This window comes from Myodes glareolus, chromosome 2, assembly GCF_982192425.1.
Source record: "Myodes glareolus chromosome 2, mMyoGla1.1, whole genome shotgun sequence".
Taxonomy (NCBI): Eukaryota; Metazoa; Chordata; class Mammalia; order Rodentia; family Cricetidae; genus Myodes; species Myodes glareolus.
The window spans coordinates 1573732-1600021 of NC_142027.1; the positions used below are offsets into that span (position 1 = coordinate 1573732).

Genomic DNA, 26290 nt, shown 5'->3' on the forward strand with positions numbered 1-26290 from the left:
AAGTGTTTGTGGCTGAAAACCGAAAAGCATGCGTTCAGCTTTTCATCAAAATCGTTTAAGTTTTTAGTAGCAGGACCTCTTAAAAGAGCTGCAGGGTTTTGCAGCTAAAGCTGAGTCAGGAAGCCTCTCTTAGATGAGAGTGCTTGCTTGCCTCTAGCAAGCAGAGCAGACCCGAGAAATTGCTGCTGCCAAGAAAACATGCTTTACTCTATTCTTTCCCAAGCTTTCTCAAGCTTTCTGTGGACTCAGTTATCCACATGTTGGTGCCATTTGTAGTGAAGGAGCTGCGAGCAGGCCTGCTTTTCATCCTGCCCGGCTCCCACAAGGCTAGCTTAGCCCCGGAAATAACAACACACAAATTGTATTCATTTAAACACTGCCTGGCCCATTATCTGTAGAGAGTTAGTTACTGGCTAACTCTCACATCCTGATTAACCCATTTCTAATAATCTGTGTAGCAACACGAGGAGGTGGCTTACCGGAAAAGATTCAGCATGTCTGACCTGGTGGCGGGCTTCATGGCATCTGCCTCATTGCCCTCTTCTCAGCATTCTGTTCTGTTTAGTCTGCCTACCTAATTTTCTGTCCTATCAGAGGGCCAAGGCAGTTTCTTTATTAACCAATGAAAATAACACATAGACAGAAGGCACACCTACAGTATCAACAAAAATATAAGAAAGCCTTTTGCCTTTGCCTCTCTCTGTTTTCCTGTCTCTGTTTTTCCCTATCTCTCTGTCTCTTTCTCTCTCTCTCTCTGTTTGTGTGTCTGTGTGTGTTTTACTCTTTTTTGTTTTTAACAACTTACTTCATGAATTCTATAACTTTGGGCAAAGGATGAGCTTCTTTTTGCCCTAGGCAATGCAAATCAGGGTGCTGAATTTCTCTATAAATTAGTCATGTAGTTAGATCTTGTGAACTTTGTTTGCTTGGAAACAGATAAGTATTTTATGATCAATTTACTTTAAATTTACCATAAAATAACTTTTTGTTATCAGCAGAAATCATCACAAACCTGATTTCTAAGATTTTTCAATCTTACCAAGAAAAGTTTTCCAGGCCAGGCAGTGTGGCACACATCTCTAAAACCAGCACTCAGGAAAAAAGAGGCAGGCAGATGAATGTGAGTTTGAGGCCAGCCTGGTCTACAAGAGCTACTTTCAGGGTAGGCTCAAAAGCAACAGAAAAACCCTGTATTGAAAAAACAAAATAATAATAATAATCAATATAAAGAAAACTTTTCTGATTTTTCAAATTGTCTTTGCTTTCTAATTATCTTTTTTAAGATTGATTTTATTGAGCTCTACATTTTTCTATTCTCCCAAACTCTCCCCTCCCCTTCTACCCTCTCCCATGGTTCCCATGCTCCCAATTTATTCAGATCTTATCTTTTTCTACTGCCATATAGATTAGGGACCTCATTGTTGTCAAGGTTCTCTGGGATTGTGATTTGTAGGCAGGTTTTCTTTGCTTTATGTTTAAAAGCAACTTATGAGTGAGTATATATGATATTTGTCTTTCTGGGCCTGGGTTACCTCTCTCAATATGATGTTTTCTAGATCCATTTGCTTGTTATTCTCAAGATGTTTTTTTTTCTGTTGTGTAATTCTCCATTGTGAAAATGTACCACATTTTCCTTATCCATTCTATATATTTAGTGGAAGTTTTAAAATCATTTTTGCTTTTGTTTGGAGGATTATAATTTAATTACATTTCTCCCTCTATACGTTCTCATATATTTCTCCCAGCTCTCCTTCCATAGCCTCTATTGTCACTAATTATCATTGTATACATATATATACATACATATATATTCCTAAATATAACCTGTTCTGTCCATATAGAGTTACTTGTGTGTATGATTTCCAGGCTGATATTTTTAGCATCATGCAGGCAATTGATGAGCTTTTTCCTGGACAAGAGTACCTTCTGGCTCCAGCTTTAGTCCGTTGTCTATAGTCAGCTCATTGTGTAGAGTTGAGGCCTGATGGGCTTTTCCTAGCTCAATTTAGCATGTTTGTTAGTGTCTTCCCTTCATTTCTTCCTTTCTTCCTTCCTTTTCTATTTAATTTCAATTCTTTTTTTGAGACAAGGTGTTTTGGTGTAACCCCAACTGTTCATTCATAGGGTTTCTCTCCAGTATGGGTTCTTTCATGACCTTGTAGATTTCTGTGACATGTAAAGGCTTTACCACACTGATTACATTCATAGGGTTTCTCTCCAGTATGGGTTCTTTCATGACTTTGTAGATGACTGTGCTGTGCAAACGCTTTACCACAATGATTGCATTCATAGGGCTTCTCTCCAGTATGGGTTCTTTCATGCCTTTGTAGATGACTGTGACATGCAAAGGCTTTACCACACTGATTACATTCATAGGGTTTCTCTCCAGTATGGGTTCTTTTATGACTTTGAAGACTACAGTGCTGTGAAAAGGCTTTACCACACTGATTACATTCATAGGGTTTCTCTCCAGTATGGGTTCTTTCATGACTTTGTAGATGACTGCGCTGTGCAAACGCTTTACCACAATGATTGCATTCATAGGGTTTCTCTCCAGTATGGATTCTTTCATGACTTTGTAGATTACCGTACTGTGCAAAGGCTTTACCACACTGATTACATTCATAGGGTTTCTCTCCAGTATGGGTTCTTTTATGTTTTTGAAGACTACTGTGACATGCAAAGACTTTACCACACTGATTACATTCATAGGGCTTCTCTCCAGTATGGGTTCTTTTATGTGTTTGGAGAATAAAGTGACATGCAAAGGCTTTACCACACTGATTACATTCATAGGGCTTCTCTCCAGTATGGGTTCTTTTATGTTTTCGAAGACTATCGCGACATGCAAAGGCTTTATCACACTGATTACATTCATAGGGCTTCTCTCCAGTATGGGTTCTTTTATGTGTTTGGAGAATAAAGTGACATGCAAAGGCTTTACCACACTGATTACATTCATAGGGTCTCTCTCCAGTATGGGTTCTTGCATGACTTTGTAGATGACTGTGACGTGCAAAGGCTTTACCACACTGATTACATTCATAGGGTCTCTCTCCAGTATGGGTTCTTTTATGACTTTGTAGATGACTGTGCTGTGCAAACGCTTTACCACACTGATTGCATTCATAGGGTTTCTCTCCAGTATGGGTTCTTTCATGACTTTGTAGATAACTGTGCTGTGCAAACGCTTTACCACACTGATTACATTCATAGGGTTTCTGTCCAGTATGGGTTCTTTCATGACTTTGTAGATGACTGTGACGTGCAAAGGCTTTACCACACTGATTACATTCATAGGGTCTCTCTCCAGTATGGGTTCTTTTATGACTTTGTAGATGACTGTGACGTGCAAACGCTTTACCACACTGATTGCATTCATAGGGTTTCTCTCCAGTATGGGTTCTTTTATGTGTTTGGGGAGTAGAGTGATGTGCAAAGGCTTTACCACACTGATTACATTCATAGGGTTTCTCTCCAGTATGGGTTCTTTCATGACTTTGTAGATGACTGTGACGTGCAAAGTCTTTGCCACACTGTTTACATTCATAGGGCTTCTCTCCAGTGCATGTTCTTTTATGCATTTGAAGATGACTGTGATTTGAAAAGGCATTACCACCCTCATTTCCTTCATAGGGTTTTAATCTAGTATTTGTATTTTCATGACTGTGAAGATGACTGTCACATGCAAAGGTTTTAACACATTGAGAATATGCAGAACTTTTTTTTCTAGTTTGACTTTTTTCATGCCTACAATGATAATGGTACATGTGAAAGCATTACTACATTTAATACATTGTCGAATATTTTTATCTGAATGAATTAATTTTACAATTTAGTCCTATTTTACAGAGGAATTATATGTTAAGGTTTTATCACCATGTTTACAATCTTGTTTTTCCCATTCATTAAGGCTTGCTTTTCATCTTTGAAGATAACTGATAACAGCCTTTAATACATGGCTCACATTTCCAGAATCATTTTTTCTGTATGAGACTTTTCATGTATTTGAAGAGAACTGAAAAAACTCAGAACTTTACCACTCTTATTGTATTCATAACATTTTCTATACTGCAAGTGATGCTACATTTGCTAAGTGAACTAGGACACACAGAAGTATTTACACAGTCCTTGTACTGATGGTTCATTTCTGAAATGTTAATTTGTTGATATATTAACAATGAAACTAGAAAACCAATTACTTGAATACGGGTACCTCAAATTCAATAAGTATACTCAACATGGGGACTGCTACATATTTTCTATTTGTTCTGAGAGAGGTATGTTATATTTTTTCACATCCCTATGCTCATGTGTTTTGTATCCAGAGTAATAAATGATGCACCTAGTAAAGGAAGAATAATAAATATAAGGTTTCCACATTGAGATCACACAGTTTGACTTTCTGTCCTCATAGACTTGTGGTATATGGATTAAGGCAACTCCAAAACACCTGCCTCTTGATTCGTAACTCTAAATGCCTCCTCACTAAACAGAGTTATAAGTATATGGGTTAAACTACCTTTTCTATGGAATATTAGTGTAATAGATAGTTTTAGAGATATACTTATCACCTATTCAACATATATACCTTTATAATATGAATAACATGAGATAAATGGATTGACAACTTTACAATAATACAATAGCTCTCATTGTATTATGATTCAAATGGTAATATAGGTTAAGACATTGTTTTCTTAACTTCCTTCTTAAAAGAATGACTTGCAAATGTAGTTCACCTATCTGAAATTAAGGAATATGATTTTGTGAGAATTTAATAAACATCAATGCACTTTATTATTTACACTGTTGCTTTTGTTTAAAACATATAGGACACATTACAAATTCTTCAGAGGTACATTTGTATCAGCTTATACATGAAAATTACCTTTCGTGTCTTCTAGAATTTTGACAATGTTCTTCAAAATTATGGTCTTCCCAACTGTATCCTAAAATAGAATGCCAGAAATTGTATGATTTATATTAAAAATTGTAAAAAATTAAAGTTACCATTTGAAGCAAACCTTACAACCATGCATGATTCATTTACCCCATTCTTTTTTCTCAATCATATTAAAAAAGAGCACTAGTAACCATCGAATAGTTCTCCCCTTATATGAAACATGAAAGATAATACAGCCTTACCTATAGTAGTGAGGTTTCTGTAGGTCTCTACCATCACATCTTTGTAGAGACTCTTCTGAGAAGGATCCAATAAAGTCCATTCTTCCCAAGTGAAGTCGACATGCACGTCATCATAGGTCACTGAATTCTAAAATATCCCATACATGTGAACAACAGAAAGTATGACTTTGATAACACTGTAAATGCATACTTCTTTGAAAGTGTAGTCATATAATTCTGGTGCTCCCCATACTTATTCCATGACAAAGACATCATAATTTAATCACCAAGACACTTTAGAAGCAAACTGAATAGGAGGTTCACCTTTGCCATTTCTGAACCCTTTGAATGAGTTCAGAACCTTGCAAGAGAAATGCTTACTAACCAAAAATGAAAGATGCATAAACAGAACATCAGTACAGAGTACAGATAAGAAAAATTGTATGAATGATTAATTCCTAACTACAAAAAGAAAATAAATGAAAATGCTGGATGCATTGAATCATGACTCTCTAATCTTTGCACTCAGAAGGCAGAGGCATGTATATCTGTCTGCCTCTGAGTTGAATACCAGCCTAGTCCATGCAATCAATACTAGCGCAGCCAGAAATATATGTTAAATACCTGTTTTACATGGAAAAAAATCAACCAAACAAGCATAAAAGCTAGAAATAACTCATAGGTTTTTTTTCTGAAGTTTCTACAAACAGTTATGCATTCACTTCAACTCTTTATTCATCTACCAGAAAACTGAAGTGCCCCCAACTTAAACTGCAACATAAATGAGATTTTACTAAAAGGCACTGTGTTTTTAAAAAATTAAAAATGGGCAAATGAAATCAATAGAAATTAATATGCTGATTACAAATAATAAACACAGAGCAGGAAAGATGGCTCAACAGTAAAGAGTCCTCCTGGTCTTGCATACAGGTGGGCTCAAGGACTTACATGGGGGAATCATAACTATCCATTATTCAAGTTCAAGGTTTCTAATACCATCTTTTGATCAATGTAAAGACCAGGTACTCACATGGTGCATATCCATGCATTCAGGTATAATACTCTTTTTAAAATAAAAATTCAAAACAAACAAAACAGGCAGGAAGGTTCTACATCTGCAATCCAATAACACAGAAGGCACAGGCAGTATTAATGTCATGAATACATGCCATCCTGGGAAACATAATGATACCCTCTGTGAAATTTTAAAATTCAAGATATGGATGAAGCTCAGTACAACAGCATATGCTTGATAGGAACAAAACCACTATACAACAATATAAAAACTAAAAAGCCCACCTTTAATCCCAGGACTTGGGAGTCAGAGTCAGAGGTTCTCTGAGTTTGAAGCCAGCCTGATATATAGAGCTACTTTCAGGACAGCTAGGGCTACACAGACAAACCTAGTCTTCAAAAAATAACAAACAAAAATGAAAACAGTAGGCTACCAAACCACCTTAGCACCAAATAGCAGCAAATTCTACTGAATCTTGTGTGATTTAGTGATAGAGTTTACGACGGTGGAACGTTATGACAGCAAAAGAAGAAAGTTGACTGATTAGTTTCAACCACAATATAGCAGGCACAAAGAACAGGAAATGGGTTGAGGATATAGAAACTCAAATTGTGGAATTCTTTCTGTATGCTGTGATTATCATTAGTTAATAAAGAAACCGCTTTGGGCCTATAACAGAGCTTTAGGACAGAACTTAGGTAGGTGGGAAAACTAAACTGAATGCTAGAAGGAAGAAAGCAGAATCAGTGAGAAGTCATGTTGTAGAAGGAGCGGCGGGCTGCGTTCCTGCCTGGCTCCTGCATGGCTAGCTTTACACCCAGAAATAACAACACACAAACTGTATTCATTTAAACACTGCCTTGCCCATTAGTTTCAGACTCTTATTGGCTAATTCTCACATCTTCCTTTAACCCATATTTAGAAATCTGTGTAGCACCAGGAGGTGGTGGGTTACCAGGAAAGATCCTAACCTGCATCAGTCTTGGAGAGGAGAGTTATGGCGACTTTCTCACTGCCTTCTTCCCAGGATTCTGTTCTGATTACTCCACCTACCTATTTTTCTGATCTATCAAAGGGCCAAGGCAGTTTCTTTATTAACCAATGAAAGGACACATAGACAGATGATCCTCCTCCATCAGAGACAGATGCTGAGAAATTTACCTGGTAAGCCACAGCCACCTGTCAATACACAAATTAATAGAAATTGATTAAATTAATATGTAAGAATTAGCCAATAAGAAGCTAGAGCTAATGGGCTAAGCACTGATTTAATTAATACAGTTTCTGTGTGATTACTTTGGAGCTGAGCAGCTGGGAACTAACAAGTGTCTTGCCACAACAAACTGGTGCCCACGCAGCCAACTAAAATCTACTTAAAATCTTAGAGAGCTAGGAAAGGAATTCTAGACAGTAAAAAATGAAGTTTAGCCACATTTATTTCCCCTAATGGATTTTGCTTACTGGTAACATGCTGTGGCTCCTTTTAGAGAAGTTTTCCTGATTTAGAGGTAGCAGAAAGAAAGCTGAAGATTTTCATATAGTTATCCTCCTAGATATTGGAAGTAGACAAGATTGCCAGGCAACACTTGGGTGCACGGGAGTGTTGGGGGTTGGATGTAAGGGGAGATGGGAGAAGGGGAGAATTTGCGAAAGCTTGGGGGAATGGGATGGGTGGGATGAGGGATGGGTGGATATGGGAGCAGGGAAGTAAATATCTTAATTAAGGGAGCCATTTTAGGGTTTGCAAGAGACTTGATTCTAGAGGGGTCCCCAGGTCCAAGGACAAGTCCCCAGATTGTTCCTTGGGCAGCAGAGGAGAGGGTGCCTGAACTGGCCTTGCCCCATAGCCACACTGATGAATATCTTGCATATCACCTTAGAACCTTCATGTGGCAATGGATGGAGATAGAGACAGAGACCCACATTGGAACACTGGACTTAGCTCCCAAGGTCCAAATGAGGAGCAGAAGGAGGGAGAACATGAGCAAGGAAGTCAGGACCATGAGGGGTGCATCCACCCACTGAGACAGTGGGACTAATCTAATGGGTGCTCACCAAGGCCAGCTGGAATGGAACTGGTGGAGCATGTGATCAAACTGGACTCTCTGAATGTGGCTTTCAATGAGGGCTGACTGAGAAGCCAAGGACAAAGGTGGAAATTTTTAATAAATAAATAACAAATTAATAAATAAATAATAAAGCTGAAAATTTTGAAATGCTGGCTTTCCAGACTGTGCTGCCAGAGCAAATTCTGACTCTTCCTGGAGGACCAACTATGGGGTCTGTGAGCAGATTGCTAATGGCAACTGAGACCCCGTATATGCAGGAAAATGGGGCAATGTACATTTCTCTTGGAGGCAGCAAATATGCCTCTGCCATATTATAATATATGGAGCAAGAATGCAGGCCATATTTACTCTACCAATGGCATAGCTTAAGATCATAAGAAATGCTTAGCATTTTAAGAAGCGCTCCTTATTTTTCAAAAATAGAAGATTATGCAATTTCTAGGATCAATACAGTTGTAGCTTCCAAGATGATATAGGATTCCCCTCTGTAAGCTGTAAATATGCTTTATTCCCATTGGTTAATACAAAAAAAACTACTTTGGGCTTATGGCAGCACATGGTAGAGCAAGGTGGGAATTCCAAGCGAAGATAGAGGTGAAAGAAAGGAGAGTCAGGGAGATACCATGTAACTGCCAAAGGAGACAGATGCTGGATGGAACCTAACTGGTAGGCCACAACCATTGGCAATACACAGATTAATAGAAATGGGTTAATTTATGATGTAAGTGTGACTTAATAAGAAGACAAAGCTATTGACTAAGAAGCATTGTAATCAATATAGTCTCTGTGTAATTATTTCTGGACAGCCAAGGAAACAAAGAACGTCTCTCAACAGAATGGTGTCAAAATGAGGCAACTTCATCAACAAAAAACCTGAGAGTTAAAAAAATCTAGACACAAAAGAACAGAGTTAAGTAAGACTTCTTGGAAGCCACATATTTTTCCAGATGGGTTTTGTTAGCTGACAGCAAGCAAGGGTGCCACAGCCTCTATAAGAGAGATCTTCCTGACTCAGTATTGGCAACAACTGATGCACAGCTTCTTTAGGGAAGGTTTTCCTGCTTCGTGATGACACAAATAGCTCTGACTCTTTTGGGAGGTACTGAACTGAAATGGGGTCTGTGTGCACCATGTTACAAATTGCTTAATGGAGACATAGATGCACCAAGTCCCTGGAGCTGGGGCACAGAGAATGGCTCACAGAGCTGGCAATAAACATACCTCTATCATGTTGGACTAAGTAGAACAAGCAGGCAGGGCTAAGAAGTTGGTCCTAGCCATGCTTGTTCAGCATTTTAAAAACGTGCTTCTGGTCAGAAAATAATTACAAATGTGCAAATAAACAGATTCAGATTAAAAGACCTGTAAATGGGTCACAGTGTATAAATGTAAGCAAGCTTGGGAGAGAGAAGACAGTCACAGATTAAAGGAGTAAGAAAAATAAGCCATGTAAAGATGGGAAATACACAGAGAGTATAGATTATGTGTACTATTGTATTTTCTTTGAGTTTTTTGATTGGGAATGAGTTAAGTACAGAGAGACAGTTCATCTTATGGGCTGCTAAGCCAAACCAATATATAGTTTAAAGGTATCTTGACTTCAAAATTTGGGTCTAAGGATATGTTGCTTTGGAAAAAAAGGTTCTGCTTTTGTTTCTGCAGAGGATGAGAACGTGTTGATTCCTTCCAGAATAAGGTGGTTTGATGGACCAAGATCCCCTGATAGGTTCCATGAACCCTCAAAAATACTTAGCCCAACAAAAAGCAGAAAGCAGTTTGGAGAAAACTACTCCAAAATTCCCAAATATTGTTTATAAATGTTTATTTACATTTAAAGGGGATATGATATAGAAATAATACTTTGCATTTGAATAAACTTTGGTGTATTGATACAAATTTAAGGTCAATTTTGTTAAATGAATCTCTGCTCCAGTTTAAGGTATTTGTTAAATACAAATCAATAGATAGTCATTTATAATAGTTAAATTTGGAGTCATATTAGCTAGGCTCTCTAGATGTACGGAGACATATTTCATATGGAGAGATATTCTTCAAATCTTTCAAAGACACACAGAATATGGCATTTTAAATGTTTTAAAAACAGGCCTTTTCATGACAGTGAGACATGTCTCCTTCTGGTAGCACCTATTATTTCAGAAAGCTTGATGGGCATTGAAGAAACTCATTATGGAATTTGCCTTCAATGTGACAAGGCTAGCCATTTGGGCAAGAAACTGCTCTTGCCTGGATTGCTTGATGGTATGTTGTATAAACTGCACATGCAGGACCTACAAAAAAATGACTGTTAAAGTTGCCTAAAGAAGGTGAGACAGTACCTGTTTCATGAAAGAGTCTGTTAGACATTCTGAAGGACACAAATAAAGGTGACTGAAAAACTGCCATTATAGGTGGAACTGTCTTTGAAATTTTCTCCTTCATGGAAAAGTCTGCCAGACACTATGGGCCTGTAAACTGAAGATGGATGCGCCAATGTTACAAAAGAACTTTGGGAAATGGTCCAGGCAGCAAGATGTCTTTGTCAAGACTTCACAATTTTCACAAAATTACTTCAAAGTGACCCTGAAACAGTTGTTTGTAACCCTCCAGCTACTGGTATTTCTTCCAGAGAGGTCCCATGCTTTAGAGCCCTCTTTGCAAAAACAGATGATCTCTTGTTATGGTTTTGCAGCCCTTTAGACTTCCTGGTGTTTTCAGGTAAACCCAGCCCCAATGATGCCCACTCCCACTATAGAATAATATCTACTTCCTGTCAAATGGATTATAGCACAACGTGTAGATTCTGCTCTATCTACCTGCCCAACACCATACACACCTAAGAAACATCCGCAGCTCAGAAACTCCCTTTGCCCCTGGAACTAACCATCACTGAATCACACCATTGCAGCTGGTGGTAGGAAAAAGTTAGAGGTATTTTAATCATGTATTACTAAAAGACAATATCACCATAGTTCTACCAGCTTTTAAACTATTTAAAACATTTATAAGACAAACTTGAAAGTAGACTGCATATTCAGAACTTCTAGAAATCAGATTATCAGTTTTCCAATCTGTCTTCCCACTGCACACCAAAAGCATGACTCTGTTTGTACACTGGGCAGTGAAATTACTAGCATAATATCCTACCATACCATTGTTGGGCTGCAGTCTCCCTATCCACAGGAAATCCATACACAGGGAGGCTCAGAGGACAAGGAGCACTGTGCAGGTCATTACATAGAGCAACATAACCATAGCCTGACTCATGGTCCATCCAAATCCCAGCAGAAAGAATAGCTCAACAGACCTTCCCTGAACACCCTACACTCAGCATGGCATAGCTTATGGCCTTCCTTACAATTCATCACAACAAAAGTAGAGAAGAATCCTGGAAAGAATGTGCAACCTACCTGCCACTACTATTCCTGATTGCTAAGACTTTCAGAGTACCTCATTGGCTAAGGCCACCCTGCTGGGCCTCAGAATATTATCAGCTCCCCTAATGGGTGATCAGAAATCACCAGACAGCACAGTACTTCCCTGTTCTGCCCTTCCAGCCCAGTAGACAGGGTTCTAGTCCACAAAGTTTATATTTTAGTAGAGATTCATCAACTTTCCTAGAGTATACTCTGTTCCTCATCCAAAGCAGAGGGTCCTTTCTGTGCACATTCCATTACACACTCAACGAGCAATGCAGTCAACCCATCCCCTCATACCTGGGAAATCCTGCAGACAAATACAAGTCACATTCACAATTGTTGTTAAAGAAAAATGGACTATGAAAAAGAAGATAATAAGGGGTCATGGTAAGGCTTGGAGACAGGAAAGAGAATGTAGATATGATACAGTTAAAATCTCAAAAAATTATTTTGGAAATAGTGAAACAGGGATTATGGCCATGTACTTCAGACACTGGGGATTTATATTAGAGCACATCAAAGATTTCCCAAACCTTTTATCTCAGGGTGTATATTTAAAACCAGTAAAATAACAGTCCTGTTAGGCAGGGCCACATTTTACTCAGATCTATTTTGGTTGAACTACTGCAACTATAGCAATTTGGTTTCATGAGGTCAGTTCTTTATCCATATTCTTGATTGCCTTGGCCTCTGGACAACAAGAAATGGCCACCAGGACATTTATGGAGCGTCTAAAATTGATTACCTAATTCCTAATTAGGCAATCAGTATATAGCTAAACATTACTAATCTCAACTACTGTTGAAGTAGGAAAGTTCTCAACCACTGCCTGTCTCTCCCTTTCTGCACTGTGAATCTACCAGCTTCAGGCTTGACCTATATACTCAATTCTTGCACAGATCCCTCTTCATTTATAAGCAAGCACTAAAAAACAGAGATACTGGAGGTCACTCATTAGCTGGTCTATTTTTCCTTCTCAGAGACCAGTCAAGGCCCAGTCCTGCAGGAGTTGCAGGACTATCTATCCAGCACTGGGCAGCAGAGGCAGGATTAGGTGATTAAAGTAATTTTCAATTACATAGCATGAGGTAACAATATTATAAGCTCACAGTCTCCTACAACAGTTTGGCAGAGTCTCCCCTTCCCCCAAGGAATCCACACTCAACAAAGCTGAGAGGCCGAGGGCCACTACCCAGGTCACCACTCAAATTAACATAACCTGTCTGGCTCATGGTCCATTCTTTCCAAGCATCTCTGACAGCTCAGCCAACCTGCTCTTCCTGGTCGGGGCACAGTGGCTCCTACATTCACCATGGCATGGCTTTGTGGTCCTCCTTACAGCTCCCTTCAGCAGAACAAGAGAATCCTGTAAAGAATCTGTAAACTACCTCCTAGTGGTGCTCCTGATTGCCTAGAAGAGTCCTTCATTAGCTAGGATCACCCATCCTAGCTTCAAAACCTTAGCAATTATCCTGCTGGGTGAATTGAGATCAAATGTCTCAGAGTACAAAAACCCTCCAGGTTTGTCCTTCCACACAATGGTGAGACAAGATCATAATTTGTAGTTTAGTAAAATCCTCCATTCTCCCAGAGCACTTCCTGCTCCTCCTCCAAGGCACACAGTCCTATGTGTGCACATTCCATTACACACTCAATGTCCAATGTAGTCAACCCTTTACTTCATAGCTGGGAGGTCCTGCAACCAAACACAGGACACATTCAAACAATCATTGTTAAACAAAAAGAGGCCATGGATTAGAATATAATAAAAGGTTCATGGGAACAGTTGGAAACAAGAGAGAGATAGTGAAAATAATGTAATTACAATATCAAAAAAATATGGTTAAAAAGTAGAAACAAGCTTCATGGTCATGTGCTCCAGAGACTAGGGATCTGTATTATAGCACACCAAGTACAACTCACATCATTCTCTCAGGGTATACAGTCATGTTAGGCAGAACCACACCATTTTATCCAGTTCTTCTAGTTTGCAACTACTCTAACTACAGTAATTTGGTTTAATAGTAAGTTCAGTTTTTATATCGATTCTTGAATGCATGGTCTGTGGTGTGTCGCTTCTCATTGTTAATGTCAGCTACTGTCACAGCAGGAAAGCTTTCACCCTCTTTCTTGTCCATCCCCTTTTCTGTTGTGACTATGCTTGCTTTACAGTTGGTCAGTGAACTAAATTCTTACACCGGTCCTACTTCACTTATAAATTCACAATAAAATATGGAGAAGTTGGAGGATACTCTTTCACTAATCTATTTCTCCTTCCTACAGACCAGTCAAGGTCCAGCTTGGAAGGAGTTGCAGGACTGTCTTTCCAGCACTGGGTAGCAGAGGCAGGATTAGGTGTTCAGAGCATTTCCCAATTACATAGTGTGAGGGAAGCCTGAGCTACAGGAGACATTGATATAAACCAGTTGTTCTCAATCTTCCTAACGTTGTGACCATTTAAAACAGTTCCTCCCAATGTGTTTAGTCTCCAACTATTAAATTATTTTCACTGCTACTTCATAACTATAATTTTGCTACTGTTATGAATTATAATATAAAATATCTGTGCTTTCTTATGGTCTTGGGCAAGTCCTGTGATAGGCTCATTTGATCCCCCAAAGGGAGCTGGTACCACAAAGGTTAAGAAACCCTGCTCTAAACTGATATAAATAAAAAGCACATAAGAAAAAATGGAATGAAACTATTAAACTAGGAAACAATGAAAAATATAGCAGTAATGCATTTAAAAGGAAATAAATGTTAAACATGATACCAATAATCGATGATTTAAAATGATTTTAAAAACAGTAGGACACTTATCTATACTAAATCTGAAATGGAGTAGCCCCTTCCCAGATAGAGAGAATGCCATTATTAAGAGACTGTATGACTTTGTTCCATGTAAAATGTTAGCTACTGAGTGCCGTAATGTGATGGTGTTATAGTCAATCGTCTGTTTCTCAAACCTTTCAGCTGACTTAACTATGTCAAGTAAGGTTGTACACACCTGCATAGGAGAGTTCTCTACTTGGAAACTGAATATTTAGTAGTTCAAGCTATCCTCCCTAAATTGTACACCCACCAACTCTGTCTGTCTTGATTCACATGGAAGAAATTAATACATGAAGGGAAATTACAAAGAAAGTCACTCACCATGCCCCATCAGTCCTTCTTTGTAATGGAGACCCCTGCAGTGCAGCCTGTGACCTAGCCATTATCTAGTGTGTTTCCTCCTGCAGTGAACACAGAACAATGTTCCTCCTCTTCTGGTCTAAAGGAAGAAGCCATGCTCCACACACAAATCCTTTCCTGTTCTGCAATGAAAAGTCCACTATGTGATGCAAACACAATTTTAGAACTGTGTGGTGCTGCAGACATGTAATCCAAGGTTTAGTGTTTAGTCAAAAGGAGCCCCTTGTGGGGCTACAGACAGACAGGGTTCAAGCACATCTCAATCAAAATAGGAGACCTTGACTCAAGATTAGTTTTCAAAAAAACTGGAGATTAATTCTAGTATTGATACCTTTATGGCACAACAGAACTTAATGTTGGTTGTGACCCTGTAGTGGCCCCTTGAGCAGCATTTAGAAGCCAGTTTTTTAATGGAGGGATGGTCATTTGTGCTGGTTGTAAATCAGGTTTGTCTCCTTTGTTATGGGAATGTAGCTGGTTAATCCTGGGAAACAAACTTTTATATTTTGTCATACTAATCTCTAACAGGTTAGAATAACATTCCCTTTGGGGTATCTGGTGTGCAGCTCTCCCTTACTTAAATTCTACGTTGTGATTTAATGTTTCCCAAGAACTGGAAATTCTATTTCCATCAATTCTACTCTGCTACATTACAGTTTAGCAGTGGAGTGCTACTCTATACAAGAAATACTGTTTACAAGCTCCACAGAATTAACTCAGGATGGATCCTAAACCTAAATATTAAATGTTCAATGTGCAGAACTTCTGAAAGATACTAGAGGGACCAGGGCTCTCTGACCTTGGCAAATTTGTGTCCCATTGCGTCAATAAAAGCATTAAGGGAGCCTGCATTTCACAGTGAAGTCCACAACAAGGGTATTTCAAAGCACAGTCCCGCTCCCACATCTCTGAACTGGCGAAGTAAGGATAGTGAAGTCACTCAGAGGCTGCCAGCCAGCTCAGGAATTTCAAAAAACATGCAGAATCACGGGCAGGATGACACAGACCCTGCTGAGGTATGCAGGACCAGAAGGACCAGGCATAAATATGGCGAACTCTGCACCTGGTCACCGGCTCCTACCCGGCCAGATAAGGATGCACAACACGGTCTCCCATGGCTCAGCTAGCTGCTTCTCCCGGTCTGAGAATAGCCCCAAGCTCACCACATTGTGATTTTCCAGCTTGTCCATGCTTTGCTCAGCTTACTGCACTCACAGCAGAGAAGAAAGAAACCTCGGACGCCGACTTCTCTTCAAAGTCAAGCTTGAAAACGGCCGCCGCCGGAAGAATCCTGCACAACGTCTGACTGGCAGGTCACCTGGGTGCCTGATTGGCTAGTGAGGCCTGAGTGACAAGAGCACCTTCCTTAGTGGTACAGTATACTTAAAGACACAGCACAATTTTTCCTGGCCGCGACTTCCAGCCAGACACAGAACTTTTCCAGCTACAGGCTTCAGGATTGGCTTTGAAGAGGAGTTGGCGCCAGCGATTTTGGGGCTGCAGTGTGATTGCTGCTGCAGGGAGCTGCGCGGAGAGTTTGGGAAAGCTGGAAAACCACGACATGGTGAGAACTAGGCTGCTGGCCCCAGATGGGGCAGAGCAGATGAAGAGGTGAGAGAGCCAGTATGGTGGGTCCTCCACGGATCTGGGTGGGAACCTGGAGCCAGATTCCCTGCCCTGTGAGGTCTCTTGCAGCCCTTGCAAGTCCTTGGACCAAGAGGCAGGCCTTTGAATAACAGCTTCGTGGGCTGAATTTGCTCAGAGCATTAGGTGTAGGGAGCTGTATGTAGAAACATCTTTTTACTCAACTTCTGCGTGCTTTTGGTGCTTCCATGAAAAGCAGGTTGCCAAACTCGGAGAGGCCTAGATTCCCCAATATCTTCTAGACCTTCAGCACTTTGCATTTAATCTCTACCTGTAAAATCCTTTTGATTAATTTTGTGAAGGTTGTAAAAGGCATCTCATGTGTTGTGTAGCACTCAACTACTCTGAGTCTCACAAAATAGAATTTAGCTGGAGGCGGACCAAAAAGCATATGCAGACTAAGCCTATTAGAGGTGCTAGAATACACATTTGTTCACCAGGATTTTCCCGACATTTGACTCCATATCATTACAAAGAAGCCCCCCCCCCCATGTTTTACAACCAGCCTCTAGACCCATCTCCATATATCAAAGAACAGGCCTCTAAGCTGCTCAAGGTGGCATTACAGGGTCACCACCAACCTTAAGGCCTGGTGTGCTATAAAGTTGCAGTTTTCTTCTTGAGAAAATCATAATTCTAACAGATCCACAGTAAGACACCAGGTACAAGTATTTTAAAAGTAGAACTTTGTCGTGTTCAGGATTGGCCTGATCAAGCAAGGTTTTCATTTGGGCCCTCGGGCAGGGAGGTGGAACAGCCTGAGGCCTTGGCCTTGAAAACTTTTCCTATGGCCTGAGGTATTGATAATAGATCAGAGCTCCTTTGAAATCTGGAATAAATAAGTTTGGAACCAGGGCCTTCATGGAGAGGTTGCTTCAGATCCTGAGAATCCAGCTCTTTCCACCAGATGGAGCTATGGTTATCAGTCCCAAGGCTACTGTAGGCTTAGTAATTAATGTTTTGAAATACTCTGTACCCTTTGTGTAGCTTTGCTTGATTAGTTTCCTCCTGAATTTGTCCCACTACTGACTTCATAGAAGCCTCCCATTTCCTTCCATTTCCCTAATGGAACTAGTAAAGATGCTATTTTTTTTTTTGAGAAACTAACTTGGCATGGGGCATAGCTTGTGCTAGACCTCCCCAGTCCAGCTTTTATCTTTCCACTTTCTACTTGTCTTATCTTGCTCAGACCCTGTTACCTTCACTATAGGACCCTGCCACTGAAGAATGACCTGCTGTTTCAAGTCTCTGAGAATATCTTTGCTGTGCAAATCTCACATCAACCTAAGTTCCTAGACTGGCAAGTTGCCTGTCTCTATTTAAATTGTTCATAGTGTAACCTGGAATGTGAACCTAAAAGACACTTAAGGATAATGGCATATGTGGGATGAAAAATCTATCTAACTGATTTGAGCATCAGTTAGAGATGGATGCATATCATCATTAGAGAGAGTAGATTTTTTCTTTGTTAAGTATGTGAAGTGATTTCACACATGTTAATATTAATTAATTTTAGAATAGCTGCATTTCCATCCCATTAGAAAAAAAATGTTTCTGCGACAAGCTTTCCTATGTTGACTCAGGTTGGTTTGATTTCAGTCTGTTGCTCTCTAGGGCAATGACCTTGTTGTCCTCTATATTACAGCTTCAAAATTCTTAAGTTAAATGACTGTGACACCTCAGAGTTTTAAAATTATCCATTTGAGTCATGTAGGGGACTATCTAATGCCGTCACAAGAAAAGGAATCACGTGTGGAACATTGCTTCTGTCATCAGACCAAAATAGGAGAAATAGTTTATTATGTTCTCTGTAGGGAAAACAGGCTAGGAAATCAGCTGCCGGAGTCACCTTTATGAAGTAGGACCTGATTGTGGTACGGGGTGGGAAGTGGTGATTTTGTAATTTCCCAGCATGTTTTAATTTATGTCATGTAAATGAAAACAGACCAGATTGTGTGGGTGTTCAGTTTGGGAAGATTATCTTGAGCCAATGAATATTGAATTTCTAATTAGGCAGCTCTCCTATGCAGATATGTATGTTCAATCCTGCTTGGCACAGTTGTGTCAGCTCAAAGGTTTGAGAAACCAGCCATTGACTATAACTCTAAGTGTCAGGTTACAGACCTCAGCAGCCAACATATACATATGGGCAATATCAATCTTATTAATGACATTCTCTCTACTAGGGAAGAATCTATTCTTTTTCAACATCAATATATCTAAGTTTTTTGGTTCTTAAAATACATTATTTTTATCATTTTAAAATCACTATGGGTATCATTTTTAAATATTTTCTTTAAGTGCATTATGCTCTTATGTCCATTTGTTTCTGTTTGCTAGTGTTCTAGGTAATTAATGGTCTTATTCCTTTTCTCTCAAGTGATGTTGATTATTGATTTCTGTGTAGAGCAATGTCTCCTATAGCTTAGGCTTGCCTCATGCTATGTAACTGAGAATTGCTTTGAAACCCTAATCCTGCCTTAGTAAGCAGGAAAAATGGACCAGTTAATGGGTGTGCTCAAATCACTTTGACTTTTATTGGCGACTTAAAAATGAAAAGAGACCTGTGTAAGAATTGAGTTCATTGACCAACTATGAGTCATAGTGAAGAAAGGGAGAGGCAGGTCAGAGGGTGAGAGCTTTCCTGCCTCAACAGTAGATGAAATTAGCAATGCAGAATTAGGCAGTCAATTTTAGATGTTCCATTAATGTCCTGATGGGTCATTTTGTATGGTCTACAGGCCAGGGTAATCAAAAATCTGGGTAAAGTATTGACCTTATCATGAAACCAACTTCCTATAATTAAAGTATTTCAACCAAAATTGAAGATCCGAGTAAAATGTTATGGCCCTGTCTAACAGTACTGTTATTTTTCTGGTTTAAGATATTCATCCTTAGAGAAAAGGTGTGAAGGAGCTCTAGTCTCTGGACGACATGGCCATAAAGCTTGTTTCAACTTTTCAAAATAATTTTTGAGATTATAACTACATCATATCCACATTCTCTTTCCTGCCTCCAAGCTCTATCATGATCCCTTGTGTTTTTTTCTAATTCATGGCCTGTCTTTCTTTAACAACAGTTACTGTGTAAATGTAACTTTTGTTTGTCTGTGGGACTTCCCAGCAAAGGTTTCTCTACACTGGAGATTGAGTGTGTAATGGATTTTGCACTCAAATAACTTTGTGTTTTGCATGAGGAACAGGATGTGCTCTAGGAGAGTGGAAGAATGTCTGTTAAAATACAAACTTTCTAGACTAGGACCAAGTCTACTGGGCTAGAAGGACAGAGCTGGAAGGACTGTACTGTCTAAATCATTTAATCTCTGGTCATCCAGTAAAGGAGCTGTTAATATTCTGAGGCCCAGCAGGGTGCCAGTAGCCCATGAGGAATTCTGGGGTAACCTAGCAATCAGAAGTCCTTTGTGGCTCATGTGGTCGTGGAAACTCCCTGGACTCCCAGGTACCTGCTACGATTAACTTTGCTCCATTTGCTGCCTTTGAACACAGTATTGGAAGCAGAGAGCTGTGTGTTGAAACATCTTTGTTGTTCAGTTTAACGTGCTTTTTGTACATCCATGTGAGCAGGTCTCCGAACTCAGAGAGGCCTAGTTTCTCTAGTATCTTCTAGAAGTTCTGCCCTTCACATTTAATATTTAATATTTAGGTGAAAGATCCATTTGTATTAAATTTTGTGAAAGTTGAAAATAGTATCTCTTACTTTAGGTAGCATTCTACTTCCTGTGATGTAGAAGAACAAACTGGTGATATAAAGGACTTCCCAATGCTTAGGAAATAGTGACAGAAAGTAGAATTTAGCTAAGACATGAATGCCTCTAAAATACCCCAAAGATAAGTATATGCTATTGAGGACTGTTAGAGATTAGGATGCTAGGATACACATTTGTTCACCAGGATTTTCTAGGCATCATCGCTCCAAACCATTATGAAGGAGAACTCCTGATTTACAACCAGGCAGTAGGCTTGTCCACATATCAAAAACAAGCCTCTGATAAGCTGCTCAAGGGGGTATTACAGGGTCACAGCCAACATTCAGACCTGGTATGTCATAAAGGTTCTGTTTTCTTCTTGGGAAAAACATAGTACTGATAGATGGACAAGGGGACAACTATTTGAAAAGGAGAACACTGTCATGTTGAGGGCTGGCCTGATCAATAAGACTTTCCCTTTATGCTCTCACACAGGGAGAAAGAATGTGCTTAGTAGAACCAGAAATTGTCAGACACATAGGCCTTGGGAGCTATCCCAAGGGACTGATGTTTTAAGAATAAAAAGGAGCTCTTTCTCTACAACCAGAAATATGTTTGCAGTATAACTGTGGTCTGGGTCCAAGGCCTTTGTGCAGGGTTTGTTTCAGATTCTGAGAACCCTATTCTTCCTACCACATGGGGCTCTGTTTATCAGTCCCAATGTTTCTGTGGGCTTAGTCAGTAATGTTCTTGAGAAACTCTATGTTCCCTTATGCAGCATTGTTTGATTAGCCTCCTCTTGTGTTTGCCCCATTGTATGATACTTTCTGCTTACTTGAAAGAAGTTCCCATTTCCTTCCATTTTTCACTGTTCAAACACTAGAAATGCTGGTCCCACTACTAGTGAGCCCTCAGACTGCTCCAGCCATACAATTGTCACCCACATTTAGAGGGCCTAGTTTGTGCCTCTGCAGGTTCCCCCACTATGAGTCCAGAGTTAGTGAGCTCCCACTAGCTCAGACCAGCCAGCCCAGCTTTTATCTTTTCTACATTATGTGTTTCCTATCTCTCTCATCCCTTGGCACCTCCACCTCAGAATCCTGTCACTGAAGAAGGTCCTGCTGTTTCAGGTTTTTGGTGTATTTAGGAAATAATTTTGGTAATTTCTTTGCTGTATAAATCTCCCATCTGCCTAAGTGTTAGACTTGCAGTCTTCAGTTCCTATTTAAATTGTTCAGAGTGTAACCTGGGTCCTGAATCTAAAAGACCCAAGGATGACAGTATAGGTGAAATGCAAAATCTGTTCTAGGGTGGCTCCCCTTTGAGCATTAGCCAGAGATGAATGCACGCTATCATTAAAGATAGTTTCCTTATTAGTCTCTCAAATATGTGGAGTGATTTCTCCTGGCAAGGTATGTTAATTGTAGAAAAACTTCATTTCCAGACTTTTAGAAAAATTATTTCTAAGAGAAGCTCCCTTAGGTTGACACAGGGACCTTTGATTCCAGCATGTTGCTCTGCAGGGTAAAGACCTTGCTATCTTCTATATTATACCTTCAAAAGCTTAAATTAAATGATTGTACCACCTTAGAGTTTCAAAATTAATCTTTTGAGTTATGCAGTTGAATATTTCAGTACAAGGAAAGGGATTTGCATGTGGAGCATGATTTCTTCATTCATAACAAAATAGATGGAATAGTTTATTGTATACACTGTAGAGGAAACAGGGTAGGCAGTCAGCTGCTGGAGTCACCATTATAAAAAAGGACCTGATTGTGTTTTCAGGAGTGATTTTATAATTTCCAAACATTTACTAATTCATGTCTTAGTGAATGAAGACTGACCAAACTGGCTTAGTGTAATTTGGGAAGGTTGTCTTGCACCAAAGAATACTGAATTTTCCATTAGGCAACACTCCTATGCAGATATGCTCAATCCTACTTGACACAGTTATGTAAACTCAGAGTTTTAAGAAAAGACCTTTGACTGTAACTGTGTGTCCAGTTACAGATCCCAGCAGCCAACATGGGCATATGGTCAAAATCAATCAGTCTCTTATTATTAAAGCTACATTATCTCCTCTAGAGAAGGTCTTGCTCTTTTTCAGAGTCAATATTTCTAAGCTTTTTCATCTTAAAAATAACATTATTTTTACCATTTTTAAATGTCAGTTATTGGTATTATGTTTTAACATTTTCTTTAAGTACATTACCACTTTTATCTGTATTTGTTTCTGTTCTCTAATGTTTCTAGGTCATTAATGTTTAATTCCTTTTCTCTCAAGTGCTGTTTATTATTTATTTCTGTTTAGGGCAATGTCTGCTCTAGCTTAGTCTTGCCCCATGCCATATAATTGAGAATTGTTTTGAACATCTAATCCTGACTCACGTTCCCAGTTCTGGGAAGACAGTTCTGAAACTCCTTCTAGTTTGGACGTTAACAGCTCAGTGCAAAGGAAAAAATGGACCAGTTAATGAGTATCAAGCAGTCTCTCTGGCTTTTTTCAGAGGACATTCTAATGAAGAAGACCCATGCAAGAACTGAGTTCACTGACTGTGAAACTGGGGTAGTGACAGTGCAGAAAGGGAGGGGCAAGAAGGAGGTGAGAGCTTCTGTATATGTGTTGCTTTTATTAGTTAATGAATAAAGCTGTTTTGGCCAATGGCTTAGCAGAGTAAAGTCAGGCAGGAAATCCCAACAGACATAGGGAGAGAGAGTAGGTAGAGTCAAGGAGAAGCTGTGTATCTGCCAAATGAAAAGAGAAGGTTGCCCTCCAGATCTTTACCAGTAGACCACAGCCTTGTGGTGATACACATTGATAGAAATGGATTTATTTAAGATATAAGCATTTGCTAGAAATGTATTTGAGCTATTGGCCAAACAGTGTTGTAATTAATATAGTTTCTGTATGATTGTGAATGAGTAGTCTCCGTTTGCACTCTCCTGCTTCAACAGTAGCTAAGATTAGCAATGTGGAGTCATGTAATCATTTTGAGATGTTCTATAATAATTGTCCTGATTGGCCTTTTCTTGGGGTTCACTGAGTAGAGATTCAACATTCTGGATAATGGACTGATCTTATCATGAAGCCAAATTAGTTACATTAGTTCAACCTATATAGAAGATCTGGGAAAATTCTGTGGCCCTGCTTCACAGGACTATTATTTTCCTGTTTAAGATGAATAGCCTCAGATAAAACGATGTGAATAATCCTTGGTTTGCTCTGATACAAATTGCTAGTCTCTGGAAAACATGACCATAAATTCCGTTTTAACTTTTCAAAAGAATTCTTTGAGATTATGACTGCATCATGCCCACAATCTCTTTCCTGTCTACAATCACTACCATTGGATGCCCATTGTTTTCTAATCCATGGCCTGTTTTTCTTTAACAATAGTAACACAGTAATAACAGTTACTATTTGAATGTGACTTGTGTTTGGCTGCAGGACTTCCCAGCTGTGAAGCAAAGATTTCAGTGCACTACACAGTCAGTGTGTATTGCTTTAGAAGAGGAACCGAAAGTGCTCTAGAAGACTGGAAGAATTTCTACTAAAATACATATTTCCCTGGTTAAGGTCCTGTCTGCCCTTATGTTGGAAGGGTAGAGCTGGGAAGACTCTGCTGTCTGTGTCATTTGATCTCTGATTACCCACTAGGGGAGCTGCTATTGTTCTGAGTCTCAGTGGGTGGCCTTAGCTCATGTGGGAGCCTGGGAAGGCTTAGCAATTAGGAGTACCAGTGGGAGGTAGGTTTCAGGTTCTTTCCAGGACTCTCCTCTGGTTCTGCTGTGAGGGAGACCACAAGCCATGATAGAGTTAGTGTGGGGACCTCTGACACTCAGACCAATTGGAGCAGTTCTACAGAGCTGTCAGAGCTTCTGTGACTTGGATAGACCATGAGCCAGACTGTGGTTCCATTGATCCCTGTGATGACCTGGGCAGTAGCCCTTCTTCACTGAGACTTCCTGAGTGTTGACTCTGTAGGGAGGGGAAGACTGCTTCACTGACTATGGAAGGCTGTATGTGTCCAGTTTGTATACACAAGCATTGCTTTAGTGGGAGGCAGGAACATAGATTGGAAAACTGAAGGTCTGGTTTCTTGGAGTTCTGAACATTGCACTCCACTTTCAGTTTTGTCTTACAAGTATTACAAATAATTTAGAAACTGGTAGAAAGAAGTGTTGGGAATTATCCTTCAGTAATATGTGATTAGAATGCTTTAAAATTTCTAATACCAGTCTTGACTTGATTCAGGGAAGTATAGTTCCAGGGGAGAGAAGAAGTTTCTGAGCTGTAGAGATATTTCAGGTTTGCATGTTGCTGGGCAGGTGGATAAAGCAGATTCCACATTGTGTGCCATAACCCATATGGCAGGGCAAAGGCATTAAATTATTCTACACTGTTTTGTGATTGGACATCAGTTGGCTGGGTGTGCCTGAAACTGCAAGGGGACATTAGAGTTTGCAGAGCCATAGAATGAGATTACCTCCATTTTCTAAGAGAACTCTAGAGCTTGTATCATCTCTGTTTGGAAAAAATATCAGTAGTTGGATGACACATTAAGGGTCAATTTGAGTTAATTTTGTGGGAGTTGTAACGTCTGTATTAATTTCTACACACTTATAATTATAGGTGGTTGGGCAATGTTAGTCAAGATCACGCTTTTCCTGGATGTGTTTCCTTTCGTCTTCTGATTAAAAGTTGACTATTATTTTTTGGATTTTGTTCTTGGCTCTTTCTATCTCATTTATTCTTTCACAAATTTATACTTATTCTTGATTGTTGTAGCTAAGTAGTAAATATAGAAGTCATATGGTGTCAATATTTTTTCATAATCCTATTGGACATTCTGAGTTATGTTACGTGTAGCATTAGAATCAGGAATTCTCATAAATTTTTGAGAATTTTCCTTGGATTGTATGCATTTCATGTTGCAAATTTAGCAAGCACAGCATCTTAATATTGATGTATTATGTTTCCATGGATCATTTATTTACCTCTTTGATGGGGAAAACCTTGTTAGCCAATTATCTTTAAGAGGTGGATCTAAGTTAAGGCATGGCTTCCCAGGATTGAGGGAAAAATGTGTGCACTCCCCAGATGTGCTCTCTCTCTGGGTGATTCCCATGGGACACAGTGGAACGTGGACTTCTTGTTTCCTGTTTTGTGAGTTTTTTCCCCTTATAATAAATAAAAATATAATTGTTTTATTCTTTAGCTTGCCTGGTTATTTCTACACCTCTTTGTTTATTTAGATTTTGGTGTTAATCTGTAAAAGACTTATTTTATTAGATAAAAAGTACTATTGGACTGGGCAAGTGGCACAGCAGGTATGCTTGGAGATTACCTGAGTTTATCCCAGTGTCCAAGTTGGAAGGCTTGTAACTACCTGCTACTCCAGATTCAAGGGATCTGACACTCTCTTTTCTTGTGTGCCTCCTGTATGCTCAAGAAAGAATTTCTGTATCCCACAAACATACACAAAGTGTGGGGATAACCTTGGTTTCAAAAGCTTTTGCGACTCTCAAAACAATTAGAGCAAAACTTTCAGTGTATAATACAAATTATACACTGTTTCTTTAAAAATCTGTTATCTTGCATTTGGTTTGGAAAGGTTTCATTCCCTCACTCTGATGCAGATTTACAGGCAATCATCAGTCATAGGAAACAAAATGGCGCCTAAGTGATCCTAATGTATCGTTTTTGTATTATAAGAGAATGATATCCTTTTAGAAATCAAATGCATTATAAAGTCTATAAAGTTTAAACATCAGAAAGCTTCAAGCAAATCTCTCCAATGTTGGTGGAGCAGCTCTCCTTGCCCAATCCTTTTCCTATTATCAGCAGAGCACAGAACTGGAGTGTGCCTGGTGAGTGCTGACCAGGGATTTCTTGTGGTTTAATTTTGATTAGAATATTGTTATTCTTATCATATTGACCATGTCCTTTCCTTTACAGAAGCGTCTCAGTTTCTGGAGGTTCCAATTATTAATTGTTGTTCTCAGTGTCTGTGCTACTAGAGTTATATTTAGGAAGTGGTCTCCTGTAGGTACCCAGGTTTCTTCCCCTTTTGTTTCTGGCACTATGCAGGGCCATTTTACCTCTGGCTTCCTGGCTTCT

General features: G+C 39.4%; 1 protein-coding gene across 1 annotated transcript; it reads right to left on the reverse strand.

Annotated features, from left to right (window-relative positions):
• Positions 1 to 1373: 1373 nt before the first annotated feature.
• Positions 1374 to 16146, reverse strand: LOC148122872 (uncharacterized). Its single transcript, XM_087898283.1, has 4 exons — positions 15983 to 16146; positions 5149 to 5275; positions 4892 to 4952; positions 1374 to 3750 (listed from the first exon to the last, which is right to left on the reverse strand). Exons 1-4 carry the CDS (start codon positions 16007 to 16009, stop codon positions 2115 to 2117), a joined length of 1851 nt encoding a protein of 616 aa, XP_087754409.1. The 5' UTR covers positions 16010 to 16146; the 3' UTR covers positions 1374 to 2114.
• Positions 16147 to 26290: the final 10144 nt, after the last annotated feature.

What these genes read in the sequence shown, in the direction of transcription:
- LOC148122872 (XM_087898283.1), bottom strand. Translation starts at nt 16,009, where the DNA reads ATGGACAAGCTGGAAAATCACAATGTG. An exon ending in CAGAAACCTCACTACTATAG is followed by an intron (nt 4,953 to 5,148) that starts GTAAGGCTGTAT and finishes ATTCTATTTTAG; the next exon opens with GATACAGTTGGGAAGACCAT. An exon ending in AATTCTAGAAGACACGAAAG is followed by an intron (nt 3,751 to 4,891) that starts GTAATTTTCATG and finishes TTATCATTGTAG; the next exon opens with GCATGAAAAAAGTCAAACTA.